Genomic DNA, 27,646 nt, shown 5'->3' with positions numbered 1-27,646 from the left:
ATGCTTTGTACACGCGAATAGAATTGAGCATGGATTTGATTTCATGTCCCCTGGCTCTCTGACACGATGTGCTATACATTTTCAATAGAGCACTGAAATGATTATTAGTTTTCGTCTAACATCTTTCAAGCTTCTATTGTGTTCTTGTTATGCTGCATGCTTAGCTACTTAACCACTAAACATTTGTAGTATTAAAAAGCTCCCTAAGATTTCATTGCATTTAGTTTTTGGTATAGGTCGTTAACTATTCTAATTTGTCGGTTTTCTCTAACATTCCAAAAATATATGTTGTATTTCTGATAAATTGATATTGAAAGAGCATCAAGATAGGGAAAGTATGATTCTCTTTTAGGACACTATACAAATGCAAGAGATAATCTACAAACTGAACATAATTAATTGCTATTGAGAGAGTTATAACCAAATATGAATTAAAACTTTCAGACAAACATTATGGAATTTGGGAGGTGTCTATTTTGTATTTGTTATACCTGTAGTTTATTGATATTCCTCAATCAAAGTAACAAGTGGTGTCAAATAAATAAAATGACATGGCCATTAGTTATTAAATTTTACGTTGGAGACAACAATTTATCTATGCAGATTTTGTGCTTCTTGTTCCGCAACAGTAAATTTTTCTTGATGCTTGGTATTTGGATGTCCCATATTTGTTTGTTGGAAACTCCTGCTACCCTAAAACACTTAAGTATTAGCTGTCCTTTTTTCTAAATGTTTTGCTTTTGAAAAATCAACTTTTGAGGAGATTGCTCAAGAGTTGTGTGAAAGTTCTTTATATCATATTAAGATTGCTCTCTATTGTTTTCCACTATTAGTCTTTTTTTTTATTTCTTAAAAGGCATGAAGTAGACAAAAGAACGCGGATGACCCCTAACCTTTGAAGTTGAAGAGTGAGATAGTTAATTTGTTATGTTGCGTTTGTTGGTTCCATAAGTTTCTTGATGATTTCTTTCCTTCACTTCGTTTTCTTGAAGGCAGGAGGTGAATTTTGATGAGTTTTCCACGTAAACAGGTATTCTATATGAGTAATTTGGATAGAAAATAATCTTCGTCCTGACATTTATATTTATTTTGTCTTAAATCTGATAAAAAAAATTCATCTGTTACTCTTCCTCTCTTCCCTTCATTTTCTTTTAGTTCAATAAAGGTGTAATTTTATTGAGTTCCTCATACAAATAGGTAAATTTATGTATTTAACTCGCCTGGTGAAACTGATTGTGGTCTTGACATTACTTATCCCCAAAAAAATTTGTCTTGACTTCTTTCTAAGGCAATATTAATCACGCTTCAGCAATTATGTGGCCTTTGAGAGCTCTGTTGTTAATATGAGTTCGAAGTACTTGGCATACATTGGCTGATTATTTGATAGAATTTTTTTCTTATTCTGCGGCACCTAGTTCTATTTCCTGAAACTAACTGTCTAGATCAAGCATCTGACTTACCAGAAGGTGTGTTAAATTCATTGCAATTATTTTGTTTCTTTTTGTGAAATCTTGTAAAGTGAAGTGCTAGAAAAATGAATCTTTGAGTTTGTGCATTGATGCATGATGAAAAATTTTGGTTTTAAAACTGAAAGCCATAATTAAAAGCATATCATTTATGAATCCTGACATTCATGTATATGCATTTTTTGGATAAATATTTTCTCTATACAGATGATTAAATGTAGTTAGTCACGTTAGAGGGATAGAAATAGAAAACAGGCTTTGGTTAGCTTTTCAAAAGTGCTAGACTATTTTATTCTGCTATTATTCGTATGTATTGGACCGTTTAAGTGATGTATATTGCTAGCATACTACAGTAAAAATGGAAACTAAACTGTACTTGGTCGAATGAAGGAAAAGAGCTGCTATAGCAAAGCTAATATACTTTGGTATGTTGTCCTTGGACAAGGCTACGTCTTATGGACCTGTTTATGGGAAGAAAGAGTTTCACATTCAATATTGTATGCTTTTTGTGCTACATCATAATTTGACCACACTAAAGCAAATTGAGATTCAAACTCATCTACTTGTATAACAGACTCAATATTATTAGTTGTTTTGCGTATTCCTATCTTTTTGTGCTTTTTGCTGAATTTGTTGTTTGATACATTTCAACCTAAAATTTCTATTTGTCTAAGGTGAATATTTGTTGGTGTTAGTAAGTAAAAATTTACTGAAACCACCTCTTTTGCTTTTTTATATAGCATTTGACAGTGATGGGTAGGAGCGATGTGTTGAATCATGGATTTAGCTATCCATGCCACATCATCAGTTTGTCGAGACTTTATTAATAACAAATTGTTTTGTATATTTCCTTTGTTTTTCCCTGCGTCTAATTCTAAATCCAGCACGTGAGTGGATATTCTAGCTGATAATGGATAAAATCATTTGTAATATCGAACATAAAAATGCAAGATTTTGTGCCCATTGATTCAAATGTATTTCTTGCAATCGTAGTGCTGGTATGCTTTATCAAATGCACCAAAAAAGGATATGTATATGTTGGGCCCGTGCAAGAATGGGCCATAACCATCTAGTTATATTAAAGAGAATTTTTCACAAAGCACCATCTTTTAGTCCTAATTAGCCATTAATAGAAACCCTTTGCTATATTACGTCCTATAGATATCTTTTATGCAATTCTATAATGTATTTAATGTATTTAAGGTAGTGTATTTAATAATACAACAAAAATTAGCGGCGTACAAAAAGGAAATCCAGCTAATCCTGATATGTATTTACTTGTATTCAAACGTATGTAGCGCTAAATACGTAACGTATCTGCGCAATATCTGGGTCGGCGAAGATGTTAAAAATGGAAGGAAATCAAATCAATTCTTATTTCCCTAATTTTACTCAACAAACTTAAAAGTTATCCCATCAATCTGTATTCTTCTCAAACTCAGAAATACAGAAACGTGAAAGAAGCGAAGAAACAGAGCAACATGCTTCTATATTGTGCGATTTTCTTCTCCTCCTTATCGATTGATACAAATTATATACAAAAGAAGGTATAACTCTTCTATATATATGGCAAGCTTGACAGTTTTGTTGCGTCATTCTGGAAAGTGGAACGATGAGGGCAATTATATCGACTTTTCCATTGAGGGAATACTGATTAAGGAGTATGCTTCCTTTAATGATCTAGTTGGTTCAATTTCTAATCAACTGGGTATAGATTTGAGCACAAATACCATTAAAATACAATACAATGTTGAAGGCAATCGCACGCCAATGGAAATACACAATGATATGAGTTACAGAGTGTATGTAGAATTGAAAAAAGAGAACAGAGAATTTGGGATGTATCCTCTGTGCATTACAACTATGGAAAAAGAGCTTATCTCCGGAGATGGTTTAAATCAAGGCGACATTATGCAGATAGACGAAGCAGTTCAAATGTACTATTCCGATACAGATGATACACTAGCTATAGAACTTGCCAGTTCAGGAGAAGCGATTGGAGTGTTCGAACTCCACAAGGATTTGATAATTTCAAAAACTAATCAAAATGAGGTTATGGTTGGACAAGTTTATAAGGATAAGGCTACATTGAAAGAGGTGATGGAGAATTATGCTATAGCTCAAAGGTTTGAATTCCGTGTTCATCGGTCTAATGCTGTCAGGTTTGATGTTTGTTTAACTTTGTTGTATTTAGTTGTATTTGTGTGTTTCCTCCAGATGATGAACACCTTTGAAAATTTATATCTGTTTAGTATTCTTAATAATATGTATTCAGGTGTATTTTACTATTGAAAAAATACAACAGTGGCTATGATTATTTTCATATTATGTCTATAATGTTATTAAGTGTTTGATTATACATACGAATGTATTTAGTTGTATTTATTGTATTTAATCACATCTAACAATATTGGAATTCGTTAGTATACAAAATTACATATACAGAGATATCAATTTGGTACTTTATGAATAGGAAGTATATATGTCAGATTCGTTAAGTTGTCTGATGTATGAACTTTTTTTTCCAGCTATGCATTAATATGTATTTCAGAAGATTGTGATTGGAGGTTTAAGGCTTCAAGCATTAACAAATCAGAATTATTCAAGGTAGAGAATTCAATGACAACCATGCATGTCCACTGAAGGATAAAGTGTACGAGCAGCGGCAGGCTAGTAGCAGCCTTATAAGTGGTATTATAAGGACAAAGCTTACAAACCATAAGAGGAAATACACTCCGAGGGACATTATTGATGATGTGAAATCAGATCTAGGTGTTGATGTTAGCTACATGTTGGTGTGGAGGGCTAAAGAAAAGGCAATGAATTTTCTTAGAGGTGAACCAGCTGATTCATACAAAAAATTACCAGGATACTTATATACAATGGATAAGACATATCCAGGTTCTCACATAAGAATGGAAAAATTGTCAAAGAATGAATTCATGTACGTGTATATATCATTGTATGCATTTATAAGGGGGTTTGATCATTGTAGACCAATTGTTGTAGTGGACGGAAGTCATCTAAAATCCTACTACACCGGGACATTCGTTTCTGCAAGCACGTTGGATGGTGCAGGTGAGTACCTCAACAATAATACAATTTGTTAATATTTAAAGCATTGGAAAACATGTATTTAAAAACAATTATATTCAATTGTATTAAATAGGTCATATATTGCCACTAGCATACGGTGTTATTGATTCAGAGAACGATGCTGCTTGGACGTGGTTCTTTGAGCAATTCAAGATAGCATACGATGTAAGGGAAACATGTGCATTATTTCGGATAGAAATGAGAGCATCATTAAATCTGTATCGAGAGTGTATCCGGATGTACCGCATTGTGCTTGCATATGGCATCTATGGAATAACGTATACAAGAAATTCAAAAAGAGCCATGCCAAGTTGAGTGAGATATACTTCTCGATGGCAAAAGCATACACACAAACTGAATTTGATAGTCTGATGGAGAAGGTTGAGAAGGTAGATATTAGGGTGAAAGAATACTTAGAGTTAGATGGTTACGAAAAGTGGGCTAGGTTGTATGCACCTGTTAACAGGGGATGAACAATAACGTCAAATATCGCTGAGTCAATCAATGCAGCACTAGTTTCAGCTAGGAAATTGCCAATATATGACTTCCTCGAAGAAGTTAGGAAGATGTTTGGTCGTTGGAATTGTAGTAACCGTAAAGAAGCTACTCAGACATACAAGACGCTTGGGAAAAAATACCAGGAAATGCTGGAGTTGAATGTGACCATGTGTACCCGTATGACTGTAAGTTAATTTTTTATGGCATTGCTGTATACAACTGAATACAATTTTTTTTAGGCAGAACTACCCGTTAATTTTTATGAATATTTGCTTGAACTAGTAAATAATATAGATGAATACAGGTAAATACATGTGATTATTAAGACTGTATACACGTGATAATGATTACAATGGAATTCAGGTGATTGATACAGTTTAAATTGATTGGAAATACTTGAATACAATTGCTCAAAAAAGGTTGAATACAAATGCATACAAATGCAGACTGTAGATCAATACACAATAATACAGTTGAATACAGTTGCATACAGTTGCTGGAATCAGCTGAATTTAACTGAAATTGGATGAAGTTGCAATTTTCGAAGTTGATAGTAACCATTTAACTCAGTAGTATATATTTGTTAATTCATGTAAATGTGTTCAAAATTTATATTTCTGTTTTTAAATGTAGGTGGTACCCTCAACTGAATACTTACATACTGTTAACGATGGTGGGAGGAATTACACAGTCTGCCTGCTCGAGAGAAAATGTGTTTGTGGGAGGTTCCAAATTGATGAATTGCCATGCCCACATGCCTGGGCTGTATTGAAGAGCAAGTTTTTAATGCCTGAAGAATATTGCTCTAGCTATTACAAGCCAATTACAATTGTAATGACATACGATGTGCCAGTGTACCCGTTACCGGACAAAAATGACTGGAATATACCAGAGCATGTTGCAGAGGAGGTTGTACTACCACCCAAATGGAAAAGACCTCCTGGAAGGCCAAAGAAGAAGCGCGACAAAAATTTAAGTGAATTGTTGTTGCCGAAAAATCAACATTCATGTAGCATATGTGGGCAGGGAGGACATAACAAGCGAACTTGTAGGAATGCTCCACGTAATAAATAGTTGTATTCTGACATGTATTGGTGATTCGGCAATTTCTCAACACTTATTATGACATTATCAGCTATAATAAATTCTTTTTTCGAAGTAATATATCGTGGAATGACTTTCGTTAATATTTTCTGAATTTATTTAGTTGAAGTATTTTTATATATATAAATATATATGAAGTGGCTGTGAGAGTATCTTAGTATAGTTGAATACAACTATATCAATTCCTTAATACAGGTGAATACAACATGTTGAATATAGTTGAATATAGGTTAATAATACAGTTTAATTCAATTGACTTTGGAGGAATACACTGTAATACAGTTGAATACAGATCTGGACAGCTGGTTGAAACAGTTGAATTTAACTGACATTGGATGAATACAGGTAATTCAATTGTTCAATACATTTGAATACAACATGTTCAATAATATTGACTATTGGTTGATAATACAGTTCAATTAAATTGACTATAACTGAATACATATGAAATCAGAGAAAAATACAGCTGAATATAGCTGAATAATACAACTAAATACAAGTTAATAAATATAACTTGTATTGTTTCAAGTCAATTCAAAGTTATATCTGAATGGATGCAGCTGAATATACTTGCATACCAACTATAGACAACTGATAAATACACTTTAATACAACTGAATTGAACTGAATAATATAGATTAATACAATCAGCTAAACAGAATAATACAACTGCTTAATACTGAAAGATAAAGCTGATCTTATGCAGCTGAATACAATTCAAAAATTGGCATTAACAAAAATCATTCAGCATACATAAAGTTTCAGAAATTGTAACTAACATGTGCGTTAACTAAAACCTGTTCAAGCAAACTTAACCAAATTTCAGCATGTAAGTAAATAGCATCTACGACCAAAACCACTACAATCAGTATCATTGTTCAAGCTAAACTCAAAAAAAACCTAAAGCTATTCTAAAACTATCTGCATCTTTGCCTCCGACTCAGAGATTTGCCTTTCAATCTTTGAAGGTGCTTCACTCTCGCTTATTGCATCAGCATCTATCTTGCGCATAGCATAGTCCCATAACAGAGCACCATATCTTTGATGGAGAAGAGTGGCATCAAATGGTGTTTTTTGTGTAATCTCTCCAATAGTGCTCAGAAACTCCGCGAAGGCTGCAACATGCACTCCACAATCCCTAAAAAATAATTGATTGAAACAGAATATAAAATAATTAATACAATTAGATTTGTATAAAACATATAAGAATGATGATTGGATACTTACATGCTGCCCGCTTTCTGTTGAGGCAGATTTGGAACGAAGATAACTTCAAAAGGTTCGTTATGATCCTTGTTTGTGTATGCGGGATAAGCATACCAGTCAATGCCTTGACTATCTCTGTAAAACCCACTAATTGACAGATACAGAGGTAGTAGCTTAGCTAGCTTTACAATCTCAGAGACTACATATGCATCATGACTGGAAGACGTGTACGAGTCGTACACTTTGATACATCTATCTTTGAAAGTCACAACAACCAACACCCAATGAAGTTTTTCCTTCAAGTTCACTGGTATCAAGAAATTATCCACTGTATGCCAGGGTACATTAGCATGCAATCTGTAGCCCCTAATATACTCACATACAACGTCTTCTTGTTTGGCTACATTAGCATCACTATCTGTATCTTCATACCTGTCATATATTTCAGCTATTCTTGTCTTGAATATACAATCAACAGTAGTAAACGTGAAGTCCCTATGCTGATTGTACTTGCCCATCTTTCGCAAATAGTAGAATATGACATCCATATGCTATAAACAAAAGAGGTTGGTAGATAGTGTGAGTTTATTTGCTTGAACTAAGAAATAATATATATGAATACCTCAATACAGATGCTAAAAAAAGTTGAATACAAATGAATACAGAAAATAGAGGAATACACTATAATACAGGTGAATACAACTGTATACAGATTATGGACTACAATTGAATTCAACTGACATTGAATGAATACAACTAATTCAATTCCTTAATATAGGTGAATACAACATGTAGAATAGAGTTGAATATAGGTTAATAATACAGTTCAATTCAACTGACTTTGGTGGAATACACTGTAATACAGTTGAATACAGATCTGGACAGCTGGTTGAAACAGTTGAATTTAACTGCCATTGGATGAATACAGGTAATTCAATTGTTCAATACATTTGAATACAACATGTTCAATAATATTGACTATTGGTTGATAATACAGTTCAATTAAATTGACTATAACTGAATACATATGAAATCAGAGAAAAATACAGCTGAATAATACAACTAAATACAAGTTAATAAAACAGCATGTTATTATTTAAAGATAAGATTATCAGTTTTGGGAAAGACTCACATTGTCATCCCATAACTTCCCGTCAATGGATAGAAGGTAAAACCAGTTTTTGGAATCAACTTGATCAACTCCAAAATCCAATGGAATGTGAAGTATAGACTTGTTTTTCTTGTAATGGTCGTCGAGATTACCTCTACAAGTATGATATAAAACTCATTATGTACATACCTTAAAAAAATGAAAACACAATACAATGAACGGGGAAAAACTCACTTCTGATCATGTCTTGCTAGAAGACCTTCACGAACCCACTTGTCATATTCTTGAATGAGTAACATAGGATGTGGCCCCGTTATTGGATCTTCCTCAAACGAGTGTCTTTTCTCAAAGATGGGTGTCAACTTTACAGAGGAACATGCTGTAAATTGAATTTGTGTTTATGGACTACTATAAATGATTCAATCACGATGAATGCTGAATATTACGTTTGTAAAATCACTTACCTCCTGAGTCGAAGTTAGATTGATAAGGCGAAGAGTTCCATCTACTTGGTCGCCTATTTCGTTGAGGTTGCACTGGTGTGAACAACTATTCTAGTTTCTGGAATTTGACTGGGTAGAAACTTGTCGTCCAGTTCAAATTGAGAAACATAGAATTCTTTAGATACATCCTCTTGGTTTGTGGTAGATGGTATGATGGACGGTACCTCTGAAGTAGTTTTCTGGTAGTTGTATGTATCATTGTTAGCATGGTAACTTAATGTTAGAAAAAAGATTAAATACATATAAGTAGCTAGTATACATTACAGAAAATGCAGATTAACTAAGCAGAATACATGTAAATACAGTTGAAATAAAAATAAATACGGCAGTTTAAAGTGATATTACAGATTAAGTGTAACACAGTTATGAATACATCTAAAAAAATATGCTCAATATGTTAAGATTTAAAAGTCAGAATACATATATATAAAGTTGAATAACAGTTAAATACATCAGTAAAATGGCTAGATTAAAACATATATGAATACAGCTAAATACATATGTTCAATATGATAACTGCTTTTATACCTCATGATTATCTCCGACATATGTGTCAATGCCACTATCATGTCTCACTATGGGTTCAGTTTGCTGATTTTATTGAAGATGGTCTGAAAGCATCTTGAAGTTATCATTGATCAATGTTCTTAGAGACTTGAACTCTCCAACAACCTTAACAATACAAAATAGTTAGAAAAATACTAAAACACATAGATATCAAACTTTATTGATTAATCGGTGGGTAAATACTCACGTATTCTTTGAATGATTTTAGGTCTTTCCTCAAAGAAGATACTTTCTCATTTTGGCCTTCTGGGAGCTGATGGTCATGCACAAGTTTATGTCCAATGTCAGAAACACAAACAAGACTTTGGGCTGATATTCTGGTTCTTTTATAGGAATCTTGGGCTGTTCCTTGACCTTCTTATGTGGCGGTGATGAAGATGGACCAACACTTTCAACATGTTTCTTCTTAGATTGAAGATTGGGTGTAGGAGAAAAGTCATCCGTATCCTATCCCGATTTGTCTGAATGCGCAGGATTAGGTATTTTCTCAATATTGGCGCACACTTGAGAAATCTGAATAACAACAAGCTCTATATCTAGAGGAGTGATGTCCTTGAACACAATATGTGAAAAAAATAAGATATGACTTACAAAAAACATATTAATGCATAACTGTATAATGCTATATTCAGGTGTATTTAACTCTGTTGTATTTAGAATGTATTAAAATGTATTAATATGTATGCAAATATTCATGTATATAAGCTTATGAATCCAATGTATATTACAGTAGGCTTCACCTCTAACTGAATGCAAATGTATGCAAATTATAGATGTATTTGTGTTCAATTATCTTCAGAATATTGATAACATTTGTATATTACCGTGTTTCCGGTGTCTTTGAACATGCCGTTCGTCAGATAAGAAAATGTTGGCTGATTTCCGGTGGTTCTCCAATTGAGTATTCTGGGGACCACGTCGCAGACTCGGACTGCAATTTTGGAATCAACAGAAGAACAACACTCATAAAACCACACCTGCATAGCTAAGGGCATCCCAACTATCCTGTAATACTTCTTCAAAGCATCCATCTTCTTGCTAATCGAGTTTATCAACAGCTCAAATGCTTTAATACACCAATGATATTCAGAATAACGCCCACTCTCTACTAAGTCAAAATCTAGCCTCGGTATAGTTGCACTATTCTTCTCAGATGAAAATATAAAGGTGTGGATGAAATACAACAAAGATATCTTCAAAGCATCCTCATCATTGTCGGGGCCCCATGCCTTGTCATTGAAGCATTGTCTCAAGTGTTTCTTATTTACAGTATTAGCACTTCCAAAATAAGTCGCAATAAGCCGGTTGGGAGAAGTTTCACTAAACTCAAAATCTTCATCTTTACCTACACATTTGAGGCCAGTCACAAGCGCAAACTCCCTTAATGTGAAATGTAATTCAGTACCATTGACGTATACTGCAAATACATTGTTTGGAGTGCCGTTTAACTGTCGAGCCATGAAGCATCTGAAGAGTTGATGTTGAACATCAAATCGCTTCATTTGAAGAAATGAGCCAAAGCATGTATTGCCGAATTGTTGGAACTGATCGGGAGTAAGCTTATCTTTTAGCTGGGATACTATATCAGTGTTAGTGTAACTACTAATATGGGGTGCTAATTTTGGCTGGTGTATCACAAACAAATCAATTCCCTGCAATGAACATTGAAAGATACATGTTAATACAAGTGAATACATTGCAAAAATACATATTAAGTTTTTTTGGAATACATGTAGGACATGATACAATGACAAGGCTAAATGCATGTCAGACAACTACAAACACTTACAGAAGACTAGATACAATGACAAGGCTAAATATATGCTAACATACTTTGTAACATACATATATAATACAAAATATTTAAGATGAATACACCTGAATACATATGAATGCATATGAATACATTTGAGGTCAAACTGGACAATTGAATTATCACAAATATACATTAGCAAACGCTAAATACACATGAATACATATGAATACAGGTAAAATTACATTAAATATGAACTGTTGGAAACAACCAAATACACATGAATACATAAACATACTATAGAAGAAACAGAATACACTATACAAAAAGGTACAAAAATACAAGAAGATACATATGAATACAACAGAATACATGTAACAAATACCAATTACCTTTTGGTTTCTTGAATCTTTCATAGGTTTTTTCCTCTTTGAGCCAACTTGATTTTTGGTTTCTTTTGAAGCTTCATCAACTTGGACTTCTTTCAACTTGTCATTGTGTAATTTACTTCTTCTTTCATCAACTTTGGATGCTGATAAACCTGCAAAATCTTTCTCCGCTTGAGTCAGTTGCAACGAGAAAGAGGGCCCATCAAAATTGAGAATTTTGGTGGGTATACCTCTGGGTAGTCTGTTGAGTGGCGTTGCATCCGACATTAGAGAGAAAACTCAAAGAATCCTGGTGATTAACAATACAAATGGAAGATATATCAGAAAATTGTGTAAATTCTCTAAAAAAACTTATAGAAACAAACTAATGAAAAAGCAATTTCGAAGTAGTTGAATTACCTACGGGGAGAAGATTTCCAAAATATAACTGTGAAGCTCTAAAAAACACTTGAGAACCAACTTGCCCGTTAAAATACGCTTGAGAACAGTTGCGAAGAAGAATGACGTGTGGGGTGATAATGACGGAGAAGTATAGGCGATAATAGCGGAGGAGGGTTTTTGAAGTGTATGGAACGTGTGTTTGTGGGAGAAGAGGGAAAAGTGTATTGAAGAAGAGAGAGAAAAGCTGATGAGAGGAAATATACGCTAATTAGGTGAGAGAAAATAAAAAAAATGAGATAGAAAAATATTTTGTAGCATATATTAAGCCTTAATTTTAGGATGGAACTAAATTTAAATTTTTTGCTATAAACTAAAAAGGGTATTTATAGAATGTAATATTTTAAAAGGGTATTTATAGAATATAAATAGGGTACTAACCTATTCTATAGGTGGTAAAATTCCCTATATTAAAAGGAGAATAGTGAAGCATGTGGTTAAGTCAAGTGGCAAGCTAAAAAGATATCAAAAAATATATATTTGCTAACTAATTTAGAAAGAAATATATCAAAAAATAAAATAATTCAACCAATAGATTAAGCTATATATATTATTATTCTCTTATAGAAATTTTAATTATAAAATAAAACTTATAATTCTAATTTGAAAATAAAAGGAAAAAAATAATTTTGTTTTACGTATAACAGAAAATAATTGGTTGATTTTTTAAATAAATAATAAAAGGCTTCTCTATTAAAGTATTTATATCTAAACACTTAAATCAAATAATGAAAAAAACAAAAAATGAAAAAGAAATAGGAAAATACAAAAATATTGGCGTATGGATTCGAACCTTGTACCTTAAGGACAAAACCAACTTCATAACTACCCTTCAACCATCAGGCCACCTAGTGGTTTCATGTATAATGTGGTGATTTCATGCATTATATATATATATAACGCAGTTAATACATGCGCTATACATATAGAACCGCGCTATACTTTAACTATCTATCTATCTATTGTCATTTATCTATTTATCTATCTATTGTCTTTTGCTTATGTACATTTTTGAAGAAATGAATTAGTGTTTGTGGTCTATGTAAAGTTACCCAACAACCAATACTTTGTTTCCAAAAGTGCATAATTTGTTAAAAGGGCAAACAACTGAAGCTCTGAAATCTGCGAATACATTGGTCTTAAAGCTCTAACATTTGCTAACAAGTGAAGGAACAAATAGAACAACAAAACACAAAACCAAAATTAGCAAGTTGTTTCGAGAGCGCATATTCTGTTTCTATTGAAATAAATCAGCGAAAGAAGTGCACTTTAACAACTAAATTTTCTAACAACTTTTAGAACACCAAAATCAGCAAGCTAAATATTAAAGGGCAGTTGCCTCCAAAATAAGATGGTCTGAACATTGATTTCTTAAGTTTGCAATCTCAAAAAATATAGCGGTCAAAATCAAGGAGCCCAATTTCGAAGTCTTAAATTGGGCTATGAGTTCGAGTCCGGGCGACTCGAAGTGGGGGTCGGATCCGACTGAAGGACACACACCTCGAGGGAGCAAATTGAATGCCTGGCACGACCTACATCGAGGGCAGTACAATTTCAACGACACTTAAGAAAGTGCGGGAATTTCTCAAGGACACGTGGATCAAAGCATGAATTAAAGGATAAAATTTGTACGAGCTAGTACAGGTCCGTACTAGGCTGTTATATAGCTATACCAATAGAATTCTTTGCCACAATTAGGAATGTACTATATTGGGTTTTTCTCCCCTTATATAAAGGGACCCCAATCATTTGTAAAAATAATCTCATTCACTGCAATAGAATATTCTACTCTGCTTTTTTCATTTACCGTGCTCAACAATTGTTCTTCAGCTTTATCGTTTTTTACTTTATTGTTCATACTTTATTGTTCTTAGCTCACCTCGAGGCCCCTGAGATAATCAAGCTCGAGGCCCCTATTGCTCTAACAATATTGGTTTGGTTCATCAATCCTTCTTACTTAAACCTAATATTACTTGTATATTCACTAGTATTGGAATAAATCACATATGTTTAAAACCACAAATTATCTTTAATTTTTACTCACATTTTTCGAGGTAAACAGTTTGGCACCCACCGTGGGGCTAAAGATAATAATGATTATTTTATTGCTAGTTTTCTGATAACACATGTTATTCTTCATACTTTTTCTTGTCAAAGATTCTTTGATTTCAGGCTTAAACATGTCTAGCACACAGAATGCACCTATTCATGAGGACGAAGGTCTTGGAGAAAACATCGGTATAGGGGTCAGTGTACTACCCATAAACCCTGAGGAAGTGCCAACTATGGAGCCGATGGATATCAGTTCGCATAACGCTCTAAATGCGGATTCAGTTGTAGACCTCGTAGGGAATGCGCATAGGGAAGCCTGACCCGATGGACAAAAAACACGAGGAATGGAAGAAGGAGGAGTCAGTCTTCAGGTGATATTCAAAATGTTACAAGCCCAACAAGTCGCCATCGCTCAACTTCAGAGTTAGAACAGAACTCCAAACACAGCCGAACCAGTGAACACTCGGCGTGCTGAACCAGCGCTAGAGAGGCCCGATGAAAATGGCTCGGGGACTGACCCCATGATTATGAAAATGCTCGAAGAGCTCTCCAAAAGGATCGAGACCGAGAAAAGAAGATTGAAGAAAATGACAAAAAGGTGGAGACATATAACTCAAAGGTCGACATAATGGGAGCACCTCCGATTTTGAAAGGACTGGACTCGAAGAGGTTCGTGCAAAAACCATTCCCCCAGAGTGAGGCTCCGAAGCCCATCCCGAAGAAGTTTCGGATGCCAAATATCCCGAATTATAATGGAACCACTGATCCCAACGAGCACATCACCACATATACTTGTGGCATAAAAGGAAATGATTTGGAAGACGATGAGATCGAATCAGTTTTGCTAAAAAAGTTTGGGGAAACTCTATCTAAAGGTGCCATGATTTGGTACCATAAACTACCCCCGAACTCTATCGATTCGTTCGCCATGTTGGCAGACTCATTTGTGAAGGCACATGCCCGTGCCATAAAAGCTGCAACAAGGAAGTCCGAACTATTCAAAATAAAGCAAAGGGAGAACGAGATGCTGAGGGAGTTTGTATCCCTTTTCCAATTAGAACGGATGGATTTAGCACCAATCTCCGATGACTGGGCCATACAAACCTTCACTTAAGGGCTAAATGAACGAAGTTCGATAGCTTCGAAGTAGCTGAAACAGAACTTGGTCGAGTATCTCACTGTGACTTGGGCGGATGTGCATAACAGGTACTAATAAAAAATTAGGATGAACAGTTGGGAGCCCCCTCGGGCTCAGTTTATCCAAGCAGGTTACTAGCAAGTGAGTCAGGAAATGTGGACAGGGGTTCAAGATCGAATAAGGAAAGATATCAGCCATACGTCGAGGATTGAAGAAACATTTCAAGGCGTAACATACCTCGGAATGATCGAAGAGCAGATCGAGGTCAAAGTTCCCGGGGACTTATGAGCAAAATCGGGTTTGATAGGCACTTGGGACTGGCAGAGGCACCCCGATTATCGAAGTATAACTTTAGCGTCGATGCCTTGGGGATCGTCTCAGCCATTGACAAAATTAGAGATAATAGATGGCCCAAGCCTATACAGACCGAGGAACCCCAACTTGATGTGCAAATATCATGGTACTCATGGGCACATGACCGAAGATTGCAGGCAACTTAGAGAGGAGGTAGACCTGTTGTTCAATGAAGGGCATCTTCATGAATATCTTAGTGACCGGGCCAAGAACCATTTTCGAGAAAGAGATGCGAACAGGAAGAATAAGCCCGAAGAACCTCAACATGTCATTCACATTATCATTGGAGGAGTCGACGTCCTACAGGGACCTATATTCAAACGTACCAAAGTTTCCATCATAAGGGATAAACGGACTCGGGACTACGTGCCCGAGGACACCCTCACATTCAGCAAGGAAAACATCGAGGCCTTATCTCAGCCTCATAATGATGTACTGGTAATTTCTATCCTTTTAAATAAAGTTCAAGTTAAATGTGTTCTTATGGATCCAGGTAGCTCAGCAAATATAATCAGATCAAGGGTCGTGGAGCAGCTCGGGTTGCTTGACCAAATCATACCTCCCTCTCGAGTCTTGAATGGATTCAACATGGCAAATGAAACGACGAAGGGGGAAATCATCCTCCCAGTCAACATGGCTAGAACCATACAAGATACCAAGTTTCATGTCATCGAAGGAGATATGAGGTATAATGCTTTACTTGGAAGGCCGTGGATCTATAGTATGAGGGCAATGCCATCAGCCCTTCATCAAATGATGAAGTTCCCAAAAAAGGATAGCGTTAAAACATTATATGGAGAGCATCATGCAACTAAGGAGATGTTTGCAGTACACGACTTGGCACCGGTATCAACACCATCCACATCAGAGAAGTCAAAGGAAAAACAGGTTGCCAAATAACAATCACAACCCATACCCTTAGTTGAGCCCGAGGGATAGGTAATCGACGAACAGGTGGTCGAGGACGAAGAAGAAGATTTCCTTACCCCCCGAGCCTTCGTCTCCCCCGAGGAATCGAATACGACGAAGTCCACGGTCGAAGAACTCGAGCATGCCATATTGATTGAGCATCTTCCAGAACGAAAGGTATACCTGGGGACGAGGTTAACCCCCAAACTCAAGAAAAAACTCATTCAATTTCTTATCAATAACATTGATTGCTTTGCCTTGTCCCACTTAGATATGACAGGGATCCCATCGGATATAACTACCCATCGACTAAGTGTCGATCGTAGATTTAAGCTGGTAAAACAAAAGAGGAGACCTCAGTCCGAGGTAAAACATGCATTCATCAAAGAAGAGGTATCCAAACTTCTTAAGATAGGATCCATTAGGGAAGTAAAATATCCCGAATGGCTAGATAACGTAGTGGTAGTCCATAAAAAGGGGAATTAACATAGAATATGTGTAGACTACAAAGATTTGAACAAAGCATGCCCTAAAGATTTTTTCCTATTGCCCAACATCGGTCGTTTGATCGATGCTACAGCCGACCACGAGATCCTTACTTTTCTCGATGCCTACTCTGGGTAAAACCAAATTCAAATGAACCCGAATTCCAGGAAAAAACTTCATTCATCACGAAGTATGGTACATATTGTTATAATGTAATGCCATTCAGGCTAAAAAAATGCAGAAGCCACATATCAACGCCTATTTAATAAGATGTTCGAACATCAAATAGGCAAATCCATGGAAGTTTATATTGATTACATGCTAGTTAAGTTCCTGCGTGCAGAGGACCATTTGACCCATTTGCAGGTGACGTTCGATGTCCTAAGAAAGTACAACATGAAGCTCAACCTCGAGAAATGCACTTTTGGGGTCGGCTTGGGCAAGTTCTTAGGTTTCATGGTGTCGAACAGGGGTATCGAGATCAACCCCAATAAAATCAAAGCCATAGAGGAAATCACCATAGTGAACAATGTGAAAGCCGTACAACGACTGACCGGACGGATAGCTGCCCTAGGCCGATTTATCTCGAGTTTATCAGATCGGAGCCATCATTTCTTTTCCCTACTCAAGAAGAAGAACAACTTCGCATGGACTCCAGAGTGCCAACAAGCCTTGGAAGAATTAAAACGGTATCTCTCGAGTCCACCCCTGCTCTATACTCCGAAGGAAGATGAAACACTATACTTGTATCTAGCCGTGTCTGAGGTAGCGGTAAGTGGCGTATTGGTTCGAGAAGAGTAAGGTACGCAATTTCCTGTCTATTATGTGAGTCGGACCCTATGATATGATGAAACCACGTACCCACATTTGGAAAAGTTAGCTCTTGCATTAATAAGCGCATCTAGAAAATTAAAACCATATTTTCAATGCTATCCTATATGCATACTGACTAGATACCCGCTTTGAAATGTCTTGCATAAGCCCAAATTATCGAGCAGATTGGCCAAATGGGCCATCGAACTTGGAGGATATGATATCGAATATCAGCCTCGAACGACTATCAAGTCTTAAATTTTGGCAGACTTCGTGGCTGACTTCGTGCCTGCCCTTGTACCCGAAGTAGAAAAGGAACTCGTGCTAAAAATGGGTACGTCATCGGGGTATGGACCCTCTTCATAGACGGTGCCTCAAATGTGAATGGATCCGGGCTCGACATCATTTTAAAACTGCCTACGGGAGTGTCATTAGGCAATCTATCAAAACTTCTAAATTGACTAACAATGTGGCCGAGTATGAGGCCATGATCGTAGGTCTTGAACTATCCAAGGGCCTTTTGGAGCAAAGGTCATCGAGGCAAAGTGTGACTCCCTTTTGGTAGTAAATCAAGTAAATGGAAGCTTCGAGGTTCGAGACGATCGAATGCAAAGGTACTTAGACAAACTTCAAATAACATTGCACCGCTTCAAGGTATGGACACTGGACCATGTACCTCAAGAACAGAATAGTGAGGCCGATGCACTTGCAAACTTGGGGTGATCGGTCGAAGAAGACGATATCGTCCTAGGGATTGTCGTCCAACTATCGAGATCGGTGGTCGAAGAAGGCCATGCAAAAATTAATTCCACAAGTTTAACATGGGATTGGAGGAATAAGTACATCGACTACTTGAAACACGGGAAGCTCCCCTCGGACCCAAAATAGTCGAGAGCACTTCGAGCCAAAGCAGCTCGATTCTCGCTCGATGAAAATGGAACGTTGTATAGAAAAACCTTTGATGGACCACTGGCAGTGTTCTTGGGACCCGGGGACACTGATTATGTTTTACGAAAAATCCACGAGGGCACTTGTGGGAACTATTCTGGTGCCGATTCTTTGGTTCGCAAGGTGATAAGAGTGGGGTATTATTGGAATAACATGGAAAAGGATACCAAGGAGTTCGTCTAAAAGTGTGATAAATGCCAAAGATTTTCACCGATGATCCATCAGCCCGGTGAATAACTCCATTCGGTCCTATCCCTGTGGCCATTCATGAAATGGGGGATGGACATCATCAGCCCCTACCAACAGCGCCAGTCAAAGCTAGATTTATTTTGTTTATGACTGACTACTTCTCAAAATGGGTTGAAGCACAGGCCTTCAAGAAGATAAGAGAAAAAGAAGTCATCGACTTCATATGGGACCACATCATATGTCGGTTTGGGATACCTACCAAAATAGCATGTGACAATGGAAAGCAGTTTGTCGGCAACAAAGTAACAAAATTCCTTGAGGACCATAAAATCAAAAGGATTCTATCAGCACCTTACCACACAAGTGCAAATGGTCAGGTAGAGTCCACAAACAAAACCATCATTCAAAACTTAAATAAAAGGTTAGATGATGCAAAGGGGAAACAGAGAGAAGTATATTGCCCGGGGTGCTATAGGCATATCGAACGATGTCAAAGTCGAGCACGGGGGAGACCCCGTTTTCTTTGGTATACGGATCCAAAGTATTGATCCCAGTCGAAGTTGGGGAACCTAGCGTCAGGTTTCAGCATTCTACCGAGGACTCAAATCACGAAGCTATGAACACTTCTCTTAAACTACTCGATAAAAAATGGGAGGACAAATCAATTTGAATGGACACGCAAAAATAAAGGATCGAAAGGTATTACAACAGAAGGACAAACCTTCGATATTTCAGAGTCGGGGACTTAGTCCTAATAAAAGTCATTCTCAACACTCGAGACCCAAACGAAGGGAAACTAGGTCCCAATTGGGAAGGACCGTACCGTGTCCTCGGAGTCGTAGGGAAAGGATACTACAAACTTAGCACAAAGGAAGGAGAGCAACTACAAAACAATTGGAATGTATCGTTGCTCAAGCGATATTACTGCTGAGGTATGTCCTTCTCCCCTTTTCCATTTGTATTTAAAACTAACTCCTTGCAGATGTTTGATTGGTGATATCGAGGCATCTTTCAGCTCGAATACCTAGGGTTTGAAAGCATGTGTTGCACTCTTTTTCCCTTAGATTGGGTTTTATCTCAAATAGGTTTTACCGGCAAGGTTTTTAACGAAGAAATACCTATATGCTACCTAAGGAACATTCAACAAGTATTCAAGGCTTCTTTTCAATTAACCTCGAATACTGAGGGGCATCATCCTCGGAGGTTATATTTTTGAGAAAGATACTTCATGCCTAAGAGGGACTCGATAGGAGAACTTTGTAATGGGCCAAACGGTCAAATGAACCGTGTCCATATAGAATAGTCGAGCCCCGACGGCAAAACATGTACGCATGTATTAACTATTTAAAGAAGCATTCTGGTTATATATAAAACACTTTGTATCTCAAAGAAGTTTACTATCATATGAGCTCTACACTTATAATCCTACGGGAAATGGCTAAAGGGCCAAAGCACCCCGAAATACCCGGGGACTGTCACTGACAGTCAATACACCCGAGTCATCAAAAATTCGGACTCATAAGACCTCAAAGAGGCACCCCCTTGAAACAAAGGCCAAGACCAATATACTCGGGGACTAACTTTTCGAACAAGTTTGGAAAGTTATCGAGAAACAAGTCCAAGTGACAAACCCGAACGCTACGACCATACTAAAGACTATGGTCACATAAAGGCTATGGCCAAAATAATGCGATTCGGAGACGTTCAACTTCCGCTATAAAATTAAAGGCCTTCAAACATTGAAAAACCGGTTAAGTCAGGCTACCCCCGACAAAAGCAAAATATAAGGGGGCTTCGATAAATTCGCCCCCCGAAAAATCTAAGGGCTTCGATAAATTAGCCCTCGAATAATCCAAAGGCTTTGATAACACCAGCCTTCGGAAAAACCTCAAGAGGTATTCGATTATGTCTACACAAATGAAATGACTAATAAGGTTCCGATACGTTGAGCCTTCAAAAAACCCAACGGATACAAAAACACATGCTAAGACATCACTAAAATTTCACTAAGTCTTTTAGCCGAAATGAGGGAAAAATTATATAGCCATTTTAGAGGCCTAAATAGCCCAATTTAAAGAGCCTAAGGGCCAATTTTAAAAGAGCCTAAGGGCCTATATACAAGAGCCTAAGGGCCAACTTAAAAAAGATATAAGGCCAAAAGCTTATGGGAGTCCGAGACTTCGTTCTCATTCAACTCGAACCCAAAGGCCCCATGGTTCCGATCTCGCATCAAATTGATTTTAAGCTTAGCTCGAGGATCATCTAAAACCTTAAGGGGTACGATCTTGAGCAATAAAAACCTAAGGGTTTAGTACGAGTCTAAACTGATAATCGAGCTAAGTATTTGAATCATCGGAATTTTCCACAAACAGGGACAAAATAAAATTCAAGACAAATCGAGGATAGAGCAAAAAGATACTTTATATTAATAAGGAATATTTACAAAACATATTTATAATGCCCACAAGGGGCCCTTGCACAAAAAAAGAAACCTAATCTATTTTTGGGGTCACACCCCTCAGAGTGTCGTCTTCATCTTCAACGGCTCTATCTTCGGGAGTCTCTTCCCCTTCGGGAACATTCTCTTCACATTCCTCATCCCCCGAGCCGCTCACCACATCCTCGTCATCGGAAGAGACAAGAAACCTAGCATCGTTTTCCCGCGCCTTTTCTTCGGCTATCTCCCCGGCGAGGTTGAACCCTCGGGCATGGATTTCTTTGAAAGTCTCCCTCCGGGCTTGGCACTTAGCCAATTCATTGCTCCATCTCCCCTGGTTAGAGGCCTCCCTTAACTCAGATTGAACGACTGTGGCTTTTCTCGAGTATATAGCAATGGATTTATCAGCCGCATCCTTTGTCTTCTCAGCTTCGGCCTTAGCCTTTACAACTTCAGCCTTAGCCTGTGCAGCTTTGGCGCGGGCTTTAGCCAGCTCGGCCTCCAACCCCTCGATTTTCCTGGCCTGAGCCAGACCCTTTGCTTCAACGCCTCGGAGCTGGGCTTTAGCTGAGGCCAATTGGGATGCAACAACTTCCTTATCGGCAGCAAGTTGATCTATGTTCTTCTTCCATTGATGACAATCAGCCCGAACTTGATCTACCTCGCCCCAGAGTTGCCCAACCATATCTAGCTTTTGCTGCAGCTGAGATATTGAAGTACTAGCCTCCGAAGCAGGGCCAAGAAGGCCGTACTCTATTAAAATCAAAGTTACCTGCTCATCTAGCTCGAACTCACTTTTTTGAGCTTTGGCCAATGCGGTTCGGAGATCCTTAAGCTCCTCTTCCTTTTGGATATAGAGGAGCCTCAAGGCCTTCTCTTCGCCCGAAACTTTCATGAGCTCGGCCTCACATTGGCTCAGCTCAGCTATAAACTTTTAAATGGCCTATATATGAAATGGAGACATATCATTCGAAAGAAAAGAAAAAAAATTGCAATATTAAAGGTAAGTACTTACCCGTGAAAGGAGATGTTAAGCCTCTTCAAAGATAGTGGACGCATCATTCAGGTCATCAACATCCTCAATCCCAGCGTAACAGCCCTGAAAAAGATCGTCCTCAATGTCCTTGTTTGGATTGGGCATGCGCAGAGCGTTGGCTTGTTCGATTGCCCCCTCAGAAAAGGTTGGCAATGAAAGCGAGTAACCTATTGTCGCGGCCCTGAGCTCTTCACTCGGGGCATTCTCGTTACCATTGGGGGTCTCAGCATTTACCCCATCTGGTATAGTTGTTGAAGACAGAGGGACAATCTCAACCTCTAGGGACACAAGAGCTCTACCTGCTTCTTCCTTCGGGGTCTCCTCACCACGGATGAGATTTCCAGTTTGGAAGGTTCGACGTCCTCGACTAGATTCCTGGTCCAAGCCACTAACACCGACTCTTCATAATTATTTTCTTCATCATCCGGGGAATAACGGGCCAAATTTGCGCCCGTTTAAGCAAATCTTTTCCGCAGCCTTCGAGCGGGGGTTTTCTTGTCTTGCAGGTCTTCGAGCTTCGAAACCCTTTTCCTTTTGTTGTCCTTCTCGAAATTTGGATTTGAAGTTTTGGTCCTTTTCCCGGTCAGAATCGGCCTCATTTCGGATGCATCGCCGAGGCCTGCATAGGTAGGCATGAATAAAATGTTGCAAATGTATGAAGAGCGTTTGAAATTGTTGAAAGACACTTACCGTGGTTCTTGTCCTCCCACTGGCTCTTCGATAACTCACGCCACTTGCACTCATCATAGGAAGAAGTGACAGCTAACTTTCAGAACAATCCTCGAGGTCGGGCACCGCTAGGGGCGCCCAAACATTGGCTGCCAAAGATGGATAAAAACGTTATGAAAAATGGAAGCAGAATATGAATAGATACTGGGAATACTAACTCCACTTACGATTAAAGTTCCACCTCTTCGAGAACGGTATCTTATCCCCGGGGATGATGTCCGAAGTTCTTACTCTAAGGAATCGACTCATCTAACCCCGATCTTTGGGTTCGTTAGTATTGGCAAAGAAGGATTTCATTGTTCGACACTACAGCTTGATGAGCCCTCGAAATAACTGGGGCCGATACAATCGAACCAGGTGGCTGATGGTGAATTTCAAACCCTTGGCCTTTTTAGAAAAATACCGCAACATAATCACGATACGTCAAAAGGAAGGGTGAATCTGACCGAGGGTGACTTCGTACATTTTGCAGAAGTCGATAACCGCCGGATCGAGGGGACCCAGTATGAAGGGGTAAGTGTAAACACTCAAAAAACTCTCCACGTGGGTCGTAATGCTTTCATTGGGGCTTGGGATCTGAACCTTAACCTCATCTCCCCAGCAACAGTCCCTCTTTACATCCTTGATAAGCTTCTTCGTTGTCAATATAATATATCGAGATGCATGCTCGCATCGGCCTGGGACATCAGGAGGATTCTCGATACTGAAGTCTTTCTTAATAATGCAATTACTGGGGGTGATTTCCTCAAGTGTTGGCGGCACCACCGGTTTGGCCGGCCGAGAGGCACAAGAAGACGATGCTTTATCCTTTTTGGGGACCGTTTTGGACATTATGGCCATGGTTGTAAGCTAAATAATACGGATTGTATAGGGATGTGGTGTTTCTGGCAAGAGCTTGGAATTTTCCGGCGCTTAAAGAGACGGAGGAAATAGGAGATTGGAGAAAAAGATGAAGATGGCAAAGGGGTGAAGAAAGAGTAAAGTTCTTTACTTGGAGGAATCGCCTCATATTTATAGAAGGGCAACGACGGTTCGACGGTACTAGTGGACGACCAATACTGGCAAACATTCAATGTTTTTGGGAAAATGGACTGACGGGATGTTTCGGTCACTTCGAACGCTTGCATCATGGGGATGACATCATCATTAAGGACTTCGGGAGTCCAAATAGTTTCATATCATTTCATTCTAAGAAATGCGGGGACTATCTGTATACGGTCAAAATCAAGGAGTCCGATTAGTCTTAAATTGGGCTATGAGTCCGAGTCCGAGCGATTTGAAGTGGGGGTCGGACCCGGCTAAAGGATATACATCTCGAGGGAGCAAATTGAAGGCCTGACACGACCTATATCGAGGGCAGTAGAATTTCGAAGACACTCAAAAAGAGTGAAAATTTCTCAAGGACACGTGGATCAAGGCATGAATTAAAGGATAAGATTTGTACAAGTTGGTACAGGTCCGTACTAAGCTGTTATACAACTGTACCAATAGAATTCTCTGCCACAATTAGGAATGTACTATATTGGGATTTTCTCTCCCTATATAAAGGGACCCCAATCATTTGTAAAAATAATCTCATTCACTGCAATAGAATATTCTACTCTGCTTTTCTCGTTGACCGTGCTCAACAAATATTCTTTATCTTTATCATTTTTACTTTATTGTTCTTAGCTCACCTCGAGGTCCCTGAGATAATCGAGCTCGAGGCCTCTATTGCTCTAACAATACTGGTTTGGTTCATCAATCCTTCTTACTTAAACCTAATATTACTTGTATATTCACTAGTATTGGAATAAATTGTGTAAGCACGTGATTTTTGACCCTCCCCGAGAATTTTCACATTTTTAGCGTGAATATGTGAAATTGGGTCTAGAACAGCTATTTTAACTATTTTTACTTTATTTCAAAGAAAAAAGAAAATCACAAAAAATATATATATAATTTTAGTTTATGTATTTCTCATAAACTTGAAAAATACAAAAATTGCACTTTATTTTTGTACTTTGTATAATTTCGAAAATTACAAAAAAAATAATAAATAAAACATAGTTCTATTAAGGTTTTATAGTCATTTATAATTTTGAAAAATACAAAAATATTACGTCATATTTTTGTCTTTATTAAAGAACGAAAATTACAAAAAATAGTTTTATTAATATTCTATAGTCATTTTTAACTTGGAAAAAATACAAAAATATTACCTCATATTTTATCTTAATATTTAAAATGAAAATTACAAAAAAAAATAATAGTTTTATTAATATTTTGTAGCTATTTTAAAACCTTGAAAAATATTTTAAAAGATATAGTTTTGTTTAAATGCTAGTCTTATTTTTGGTAGTTATTTTGCTTACATGAGACTAGTTAAGCAACGTGTTCCTATTTCTCGGGTTCGGGCAAAAGAATAATATTCGGGTTCAAATTACCCGGTTTTAGGCCTAATTTTCGGACCTAGCCCACAATAAACCGTGTCCAGGACACATGGGGAACCCCACCACGCGTGGGGGACATATGCCTCGAACCCCACCACGCGTGGGGCTCATTTTCATGGGCATTGCATTACAAAAACAAGGACAGAATTCGAAAAGGGGGAGGGGGGGACCAACGAGGAGGACTTTTGGACTTTTAAAAAAGAAAAAAACCGACTGGGACCAAAGAACGGACTTTTGGAAAGATTGGAAATACTACTGTTCTTCTTCCTTCTTAAAAGAAAAAGAAGGAGCAGAAACCTAAAAAAGGCCCTTGGACCATCGGAATCCCGACCTCCCCCAGCGTCCAAAACCAAAAGACCTCCCTCGTCACCTTCCCCCAGCTCCCTCTCCGCCTCAACACCACTACCATGCTGCCCGCAACCTCGCCGTTCAAACACCATAACCAACAGACCCTCCCGTTGAACCCCCTCGTAACTGGCCGAAAACGAAACCAGACAAGCCTCACCAGTCGACGACCGAGTGTCCGTTAACCACCAGTCTTCTCCCTCGTCGTCATTGTCACCCCAACCCCGACTCGACCACCCACCACCTTCTCAAACACCATCTTCAACGACAACAACCCATCCATCAAACCACCCGTCAAGCAGTAGCCATCGCTACTGCATCGTCCAAACACCCCCTCCGTCAACCGCCATAACCACCACCAGTTCGTCAGCCCCACGCACAGCCCGAACCAGAACCAACAGGTCCGCTATTTTCAGTCCAACAAGAAGCCATCGCCGAGTACCAAGCAGTCGTTGTGGCGTTTCCGAGTTTTCTGTTTTCCGTAGAGGTCGACTTTGGTTCGTCGAGGTCCGGTACGTCGAGGTGCTGTCCGAGGTTCCGTCGTTGTTCTTCGGTCAGAGAGGTCCGACTTGAGTTCCGTCGGAATCGTGTTTGTCGTTCTGAGTTTGTCGAGGTGCAAAGGTTAGAAAACCTCGATGTATTAGATAAATAAACTTTGCGTTGAATGTTTGAGATGCAATATAAAAATTGGTATGGAAATTTTTTGCCTATGTTTCATTGTATGCATTTTTGCTCATTTTGCGTTATGTGATTCTTGTTTGTTTGATGTCATGTAATTAAGTTTGACTAGTTGTTCTATGACACAAGTTTGACGTTAATTTGCTCGTCCTTTACTTCGCTTAGTTCATTCAAAAAATATTATTATTAGTACATGTTATCACTACTCCCGAAATACTCATTCGCTAAAACTCTTTTTATTAAACTTCTAACAAGTTATGAGATTTTAGTTGTAAAGAAGCTGTAAGGTTTAGTATAGTTAAAAGCGTAAAAATGGCATCCCTTTCAAAATAAAAAAAATAAAAAAATAAATAATAAATAATAATAAAAATAAAAAATAAAAAAGGAAACGAGCTTCGCTAAATAAAAATGTACAAATTACGGAGCCCTCGCAAAATATATGTATTTAATACTTAGATTCCGGGACGGGCCGTTTAGTAAATTTCACGGCCCTACCCCAAAATAATAATGCGCTAGTTGCTTTAGGCGCGCCTTTAATAATGTTATCTCCCTAAACTCGGGTGCACATTTATGTGACCCAAATCCAAATCTCAACGAAATCGAAATGTGTCTCTAATCACGGGTACATTGACTGTGACGTGGTATGAGATGCATTTCCATGACGTTGCAAATTCCTTTTAAAAAATAAGAATGAGACGAGCCTCGCCGAATAAAAACACAAATTGCGGGGCCCTCAGTAAATACTTGTTTAAAATTACTTAGAATTCAGGAGGGTCGATTAGCGAATTTCACGGCCTCCGCAAAATAATAACGCGATAGTCGCTTTAGGCGCGTCTTTAATAATTTAATTTTCCTAAACTCGGGTGTGCATTTCATGCGACCCAAATCCAAATCCTAAAACATCAAATAAAATATGTTTCGGATTGTGGGTGCATTTCATGTGACACAGTCCAAAGATATATTTTAAGC

At 37.8% G+C, this 27,646-nt stretch overlaps 3 protein-coding genes across 3 annotated transcripts; 2 read left to right on the top strand and 1 right to left on the bottom strand.

The window, feature by feature from the left end:
* Positions 1 to 3,032: 3,032 nt before the first annotated feature.
* On the top strand, positions 3,033 to 6,493 carry LOC138883703 (uncharacterized). Its single transcript, XM_070164408.1, has 7 exons — positions 3,033 to 3,628; positions 4,063 to 4,544; positions 4,636 to 4,727; positions 4,850 to 4,988; positions 5,073 to 5,245; positions 5,694 to 6,123; positions 6,360 to 6,493. Exons 1-7 carry the CDS (start codon positions 3,033 to 3,035, stop codon positions 6,491 to 6,493), a joined length of 2,046 nt encoding a protein of 681 aa, XP_070020509.1.
* A 9,188-nt stretch (positions 6,494 to 15,681) lies between these two features.
* On the top strand, positions 15,682 to 16,575 carry LOC104223899 (uncharacterized). The gene has a single exon (XM_070164407.1). It carries the CDS (start codon positions 15,682 to 15,684, stop codon positions 16,573 to 16,575), a length of 894 nt encoding a protein of 297 aa, XP_070020508.1.
* Positions 16,576 to 21,512: 4,937 nt separating this feature from the next.
* LOC138883702 (KNR4/SMI1 homolog) lies at positions 21,513 to 22,352 on the bottom strand. Its single transcript, XM_070164406.1, has one exon. The coding sequence runs from the start codon at positions 22,350 to 22,352 to the stop codon at positions 21,513 to 21,515; it is 840 nt and encodes a 279-aa protein (XP_070020507.1).
* Between the last annotated feature and the right edge of the window lie 5,294 nt (positions 22,353 to 27,646).

This window comes from Nicotiana sylvestris, chromosome 12 (genome assembly GCF_000393655.2).
Source record: "Nicotiana sylvestris chromosome 12, ASM39365v2, whole genome shotgun sequence".
Classification (NCBI taxonomy): Eukaryota; Viridiplantae; Streptophyta; class Magnoliopsida; order Solanales; family Solanaceae; genus Nicotiana; species Nicotiana sylvestris.
Note: the sequence above shows the minus strand (reverse complement) of the source record. Positions and strands in the feature narration are given on the sequence as shown.

Bases quoted from the DNA above. Each gene is read 5' to 3' on its own strand.
- LOC138883702 (XM_070164406.1), bottom strand. From the start codon at position 22,352: ATGAAAGTTTCGGGCGAAGAGAAGGCCTTGAGGCTCCTCTATATCCAA.
- LOC104223899 (XM_070164407.1), top strand. From the start codon at position 15,682: ATGCCTTGGGGATCGTCTCAGCCATTGACAAAATTAGAGATAATAGAT.
- LOC138883703 (XM_070164408.1), top strand. From the start codon at position 3,033: ATGGCAAGCTTGACAGTTTTGTTGCGTCATTCTGGAAAGTGGAACGAT. The intron at 4,728-4,849 runs GTAAGGGAAACA...AACGTATACAAG, and splicing joins AATTCAAGATAGCATACGAT to AAATTCAAAAAGAGCCATGC. The intron at 6,124-6,359 runs GTAATAAATAGT...TCCTTAATACAG, and splicing joins AACTTGTAGGAATGCTCCAC to GTGAATACAACATGTTGAAT.